The following is a 6,258-nucleotide window of genomic DNA, read 5'->3' on the forward strand; positions in this document are numbered from 1 at the left end:
CAGTGCAGAGCCCCTTTCTGCTCACCCATCTTGTGATGTGGAGCCCTTTACCACTCCCCATTTATGCAGTTGTGTGGAGCCCTTTACCACTCTTGCCTCAAGCAATACGGAACCCTTAACTCCTCACCTTTTAAGCAGTGGTGTGGCACCCTTTATCATTCTTACCTCAAGCAATATGGAGTCCTTTTACTACTCACCCCTCAAGAAGTCGTGTGGAGCCATTTACCTCTCACTATTTAGGCAGTGTGGAGCCCTTCAATCAGTGTTGTGGACCCCTTTACTCATCGCCCCTCAAGCAGTGGTGTGGAACCCTTTACTCCTCACCCTTTACCACTCCTACCTCAAGCAGTGCAGAGCCCCTTGTTGCTCGTCAGCCATGCAATGTGGAGCCCTTATAACATATATGAAGCCATTTTCTGCTCACTTTTTAGGCAGTGTGGAGACCAATGATCGATTGCTCCTTAGGCTTTGTGGTGTCTAGGCAGTGGTGTGAGGCTTTTTATCACGCATCCTTCAGGCAGTGGGTTCCAAACTTGAAGCTTGTATAAAGCTCTATCAGGACGAGATTAGTTTCTCGGGGGGACGTCTGTGAAAAATATTTCACACTTCTACTCAGTGATAAAACGTTTGCATCCGGACTGCAATTGAAAAAAACAGGAGGAACAGTGACTTTTTTGGCTTTCTCTGTCACATGACGTCACGTTCAGTAGCTCCTCCATTTCTACTCGCATTTGTGTTTACATGGATCTCCTTGGAAACGTGCACCCAAAGTGTAAATATGGTGGGTGGGAGTGGACAAATAGCTATTTTATTAAACACAAGGGGACGAAACTTGGAGATTGGCATCTGGACAGGACTAAAATTATTGAAGTTTAGTGAAAAATGTAGGTAAGCCTATAATTTTCTCAGAGGACATTTGTGAAAAAACATGTACATGGTCATTCCGGACGGAATAAAATCACAGAGGAACCCCCCCCCCATAAAAAATAAAATCTGGATAGGGCTTTAGAATAAAAAGAGCCTGACTTCCCGTCTGCTGTTGAGCAGTGCTGAAGTTAACTGCCACTTAGCTTACCAGGTGCCAGAGCCCAGTCAGTGTCACTATCACACTGCTGCACACACAGTCCATCACCTGCCTATCTGCCTGCACTGCTGCTGCTGCTGCTGACCGCACTCCCTGTGCTCTCTCCCGGCTGCACTGCAGATTCACTCACTGCGACTGTGCAGTGCAGCCACGCGCTCGTGCGCCCCCCTCCTCCCCCCTTTCTCTCTCTCTCCCTCTCTCTCGCCCGGTCCGCTGTTCACATTCCCCTGATAGAAGTACCAAGAAAATACTCGCACATTCAATCGGAAAGTATCCTCGGACAACATGGTGAGTCTCTCTCACTCTTTTTCACAGCCCTGCCCGCCCGGGCTGTGTTTGTCTGCTGCTGCGGGCTGTGTGTGTTTAATATATTTATTATAAAGCAGCGCTACTGTAATAACTCTACAGCAGTTAACTTTTGTAGGTTAACTCACTCACTCGCATGAATAGCTAGACTGTTGCTATGTGCTGTAATTAATAACTGAGCACGCATTTTATGAACACGCGTGTTTTGTTCTGTTTTTTTTTTTTTTTTTTTGCGATGTTTGATAACTTATTCTTATGGCCAATAACTAGCTAAATTATAGCAATTCCAGTTTGGGACAGCTATGACCAGGGCCCTGAGCCCTAGGCGGCCATTTTAGCCTAATTTTAGCCACTAGTTTATAAGGGTAATCACTTTTAATCTAGCCTGCCTTCTCTAAAACTTTTATTCAGTAAAAGCCCGTCCCCGCGGGCACTACTAAACACGGGCACCACGCGGCTGAACGCCGTGCTCGGCCACGCTGAACCGCAGCCATGCCGGATCGGGGATTTACCCCGCAGTGAGGGGTGTGAGGGACGCGCCTCATGGCGTGTAAAATCAGTTACCGCTACAGCTGAAGCAGAAGGGTATTTGTAGCCATGACTCAATAGGATTTAGCTAGCCTGGTGGCCCTACTCACAGTTTGCCTTTAGCAGCTAACTGGCTAGTCCTAACTCACTCCGAGCACTGCTGTTACCTGCGCTGCGTGTGTGACTGTCCCTTTCAGCCTAAAACCACACACCAGAGATAACCTACAGTGCTGTATTTTGCTAATACTAAACTCACGCCTTCTAGAAATCAATCAGTCAACCTTTATTTCCACTCGGTAATGCATTGAGAGTACCCCTCATTGTCAATGCAGCCGAGCCTTTACAAAATTAAAGGGACTGAAACATAAGTTTAAATAAATAAATAAAAAAAACAAGCAAACAATATAATAATACAAGCTTTAAGAAAGAATTTCTGACTAGTCCACTTTACGAGATATCACTAATGTCATTCTGAGTGGTCACATGCTATCCTTGATTTCGATGAAATGTCAATCTCTCATCTGATATAGTTACATTTATACCTGTAACAAGTAACAATATTCAGGTTACATATTAAAGTTGGTATCTATAACAGGAGATTTTACCAGTATATTAAAGATTATAGATAATAGAGAGTGAAGTAACATGTGACTACTTAAAATTACATCAAGCATGGGTCATCCTGTTAATATGACTAGTCAGAAAGGCATTATAGATTTGCAGATCAGTAGTGTTGGATAATATTTGATTATTACTGAAATAATAACTGAAATCAGAATTAAGAGTTTCTATTACTCTTTAATATGCCTTATCAGCTTGCCATTTTTGAATGGGGGCTACACAGCTCACTCAAGCTAAAGAAACTTTCTGAATTCACAATATCGTTCCAATAAAATAAATATTGCAATATTAATAGTGATTATAAAAAAAAATCCCATCAGACTTGGGACAGACATTGACTTTCTGACCACATTATCTGACACATAGAACATGACTCAGCTTATACAACTACAGTAAGCTAGCAATTCAAAACACATTGCAAAATACACATATGCACATATATATACACAACACACAGTGATTTTAGGTTTTCTCTGTCAGTGCTATTGACATACTGCAGTAGACAATGATTGATATGTATCTAATTGTTACTTGTGATCTTTTTTCATTTGAACCAGCATTTTACAGATAGATCAATACCTATGTCTGCTGGCATAGATACAAATACTCATCTGTTTTGGTTCATTCATTACAGACCAGCATTTGACATTAATATAAAGGCCTTAGAATTATGGATTAATAACACTACAATTAGACACTCCATTTTTCTCACTGTTATTACTTTCCCTCTTCAGGCTTCAGGAGTCACAGTAAATGATGAAGTCATCAAAGTCTTCAATGACATGAAGGTGCGAAAGTCCTCAACCTCGGACGAGGTAAAAAAGCGCAAAAAGGCAGTGCTGTTCTGTCTCAGTGACGACAAGAAGAAGATTATCGTAGAGGAGGGCAAGCAAATCCTAGTTGGTGATATTGGAGAGACTGTTGATGATCCCTATGCCTGCTTTGTAAAGCTCCTACCTCTTAACGACTGCAGATATGGCTTGTATGATGCCACATACGAAACAAAAGAGTCCAAGAAAGAAGACTTGGTATTTATATTTTGGTATGTGGCCTTTCTGTAAACAGTTACAGTGTGCACTACTTTATTATGTTGAACTGGAATTTGAAATAAGTATTTTTATTATACAGGGCCCCTGAGGGAGCACCATTAAAAAGCAAGATGATATATGCTAGCTCTAAAGATGCCATTAAAAAGAAGTTTACAGGTATGATGTAAATGGTGTTATTATATAGCCTATATTTTATCCCTATAATGAAGAGAGTAGAAGTGTCTTTCAGATTAATCTCTTTAGAAAACATACTCTTAATATATTTTCATAATGTGTTTTCCTCTTTTCCAGGTATCAAACATGAATGGCAAGTCAATGGTTTAGATGACATTCAGGACCGCTCAACCTTGGCAGACAAATTGGGAGGCAATGTGGTTGTATCTCTGGAAGGGCGACCATTGTAAACAGAAAAGACGTGCCATCTGGATTCCACACGCTTTCTATCTTAGCAGCTGTATCTATCTTTTGACCCCGAAGGAATAGTTTTAAGTTCTCTATTTTTGTTTTCATATGAAGGAGTTGTCGTAAAAGTATACAAAGAATCTACCAGTTTATTGCCAGCTGACGTTTTTGGAGTCTGGTGTTCTGGTGTTTGTTTTTTATGTCCCCAAGAAAGTTCTCTCAAGAGTGTTTTGCCAGAACAGCTTTGGAAATCATCAGTATTTATGTAATATCTATATTCCCTGCACAAACATAAGGTGTCCAGCATTTATATTTTTTGATACATACACAGAAATATTACAGTTTTTTTTATTCTACTGTAACAGACATGTGAGAATGCTTTCTGTCAGTGCTTTTGCAGGGATGCATTAACCAATAGCAAGCACTTTGCACTCCTGAGTTTTCAACTATTTATTTGAACCGTTCTACCTAATCTGGCTCATTAGACATTGTGTCCCTTTATCGCTCGCAGCTCGTTTGACATGGCAAGCACATTTACTACTATGCAGATTTGATAGCACTTTTTGTTTATACACTACAAGTTGAGACAAAACTGTCAAGGGGACTATGGAATCTCTGTGTTTGTCATCGGATGGAAGTTACCACACTTTTCATTCCTGTAAATGCATATGGACAAAGACAGATTAATATTAACTGTTCCATTGCAGCCTTACTTTCATTCAAATGTACAGTTCACCACTGAAAAAGAAGGGGTGCTGTTTGGTTATTGTTTTTTTAACACTAAAAAGAATGCAAAATATCTGTAAAGATGGCAATATCTGTAATTGCAGCCTTAAATGGAACATTGTTTTTTGAGACCTGGTGAAGTTGCCACTTTGCAATAAAACCTTGTGGCATACCACTTTGGGCTGGTTTGCATGGTTCTCCTCTTCACTAGGGCATGGACACATTTAGCCACGCTTCTGTTCTTTCTTCTTTTAGATTTATCCTGGCTGTATTCCAAAACTAAAACAATGAGATTCAGTTGAGAAGTTCTGGTGTTATATAAGATACCTCCTGAGTTGACCACACCTGATATATATAGTATTTTGCAAAAGTAAGAAACCACACTTCTTTACGCCTATTTCCATTTTTACAAGACTATTTGATAAAAGTTATTAATTCTGCAGAAGATTATCTTCTTCTATAAAAGAGCAACTTGAATCCAGACCTTGAAATCATTGACTGGTCAAGACATGCACAACTTCTAAAACATTTATGTAACTTTTTGTTATATACAGTGTAGTATGCAAGTATTTGGACCATGAGTCATTTTTTTGTAATTTTGCCTCTTTAGTTTTCTTCCCTGAGACGCTTTCCAGACCTTTACTTACTGCTTTTATTTTTTTCTTCAGAAAGAGGAAAGCATAAGCTTAATTAGGTGATCAGGTGACTGATTCAGTGATTTAAAAAGATCAATTTCATTGCTTAGAGTAGGCCTTTGGTTGCTATTGCAGAGCATTTTGGGTCATTACGCTTTTTGAGGTGGCATCTTATTGATTTTGCTTGCAGGATTTGACAAAACCTGAGCAGAAATTGTAGCTCTGTACACTTCAGAATATATCATATATATATATATATATATATATATATATATATATATATATATATATATATATATATATATATATATATATATATATATATAAAATCCCTGGTGGTGTGCAGAAGTAAAAGTCCAAAAAATGTGTTACTGTCCAAATAAGAACCTTAAGAACCTAACTGGATTTCCTGATAACTAACAAAGTGTGGTGTCTGACCAGTATATAATATATCCTATATATTTGTCTGTATCACATGACTCAAAAGCTGGCTCAGACCCCCTCTGTATTAATCTTGGACGCACTATTCTGGGAGCACTTTCAGCTTTCATCATATTTTTTGTTGTTTTCATGTTTTGTGTCCTTCTTGACCTCATTCATGTTGCCAGACATGACCTCTTCTGACCTGGGGCGGTCTCTTTCCTGATGTTTCGAAAGTTTTAATGGACCCCCCCCACCCACCTTCATACAGTCCAAGAGTTTCTGTGAGAGTGTATATGTGTCTTGCAGTGGAACTGGGCTGGAGGCCAGGGGCTGCTTCTCCCTTTGGAGAATTTGATCCGCCGGCAGCGAGCAATCCTCTGCTGCTCGGTGCTATTTATGGCCAACATGCTTTTGTGTCTTGTCATCGTTGTCCACAAATGGCAAAACTGAACATGCCTCCAAAGAGCTGCAAAAGGGAAGCTCA

General features: G+C 39.9%; 1 protein-coding gene across 1 annotated transcript; it reads left to right on the forward strand.

The window, feature by feature from the left end:
* The first annotated feature begins 1,230 nt into the window (after positions 1-1,230).
* cfl2 (cofilin 2 (muscle)) lies at positions 1,231-4,891 on the forward strand. The gene is made up of 4 exons (XM_007240472.4): positions 1,231-1,372; positions 3,274-3,581; positions 3,668-3,744; positions 3,880-4,891. Exons 1-4 carry the CDS (start codon positions 1,370-1,372, stop codon positions 3,990-3,992), a joined length of 501 nt encoding a protein of 166 aa, XP_007240534.1. The 5' UTR covers positions 1,231-1,369; the 3' UTR covers positions 3,993-4,891.
* The last annotated feature ends 1,367 nt before the right edge of the window (positions 4,892-6,258 follow it).

This window comes from Astyanax mexicanus, chromosome 14 (genome assembly GCF_023375975.1).
Source record: "Astyanax mexicanus isolate ESR-SI-001 chromosome 14, AstMex3_surface, whole genome shotgun sequence".
NCBI lineage: Eukaryota > Metazoa > Chordata > Actinopteri > Characiformes > Acestrorhamphidae > Astyanax > Astyanax mexicanus.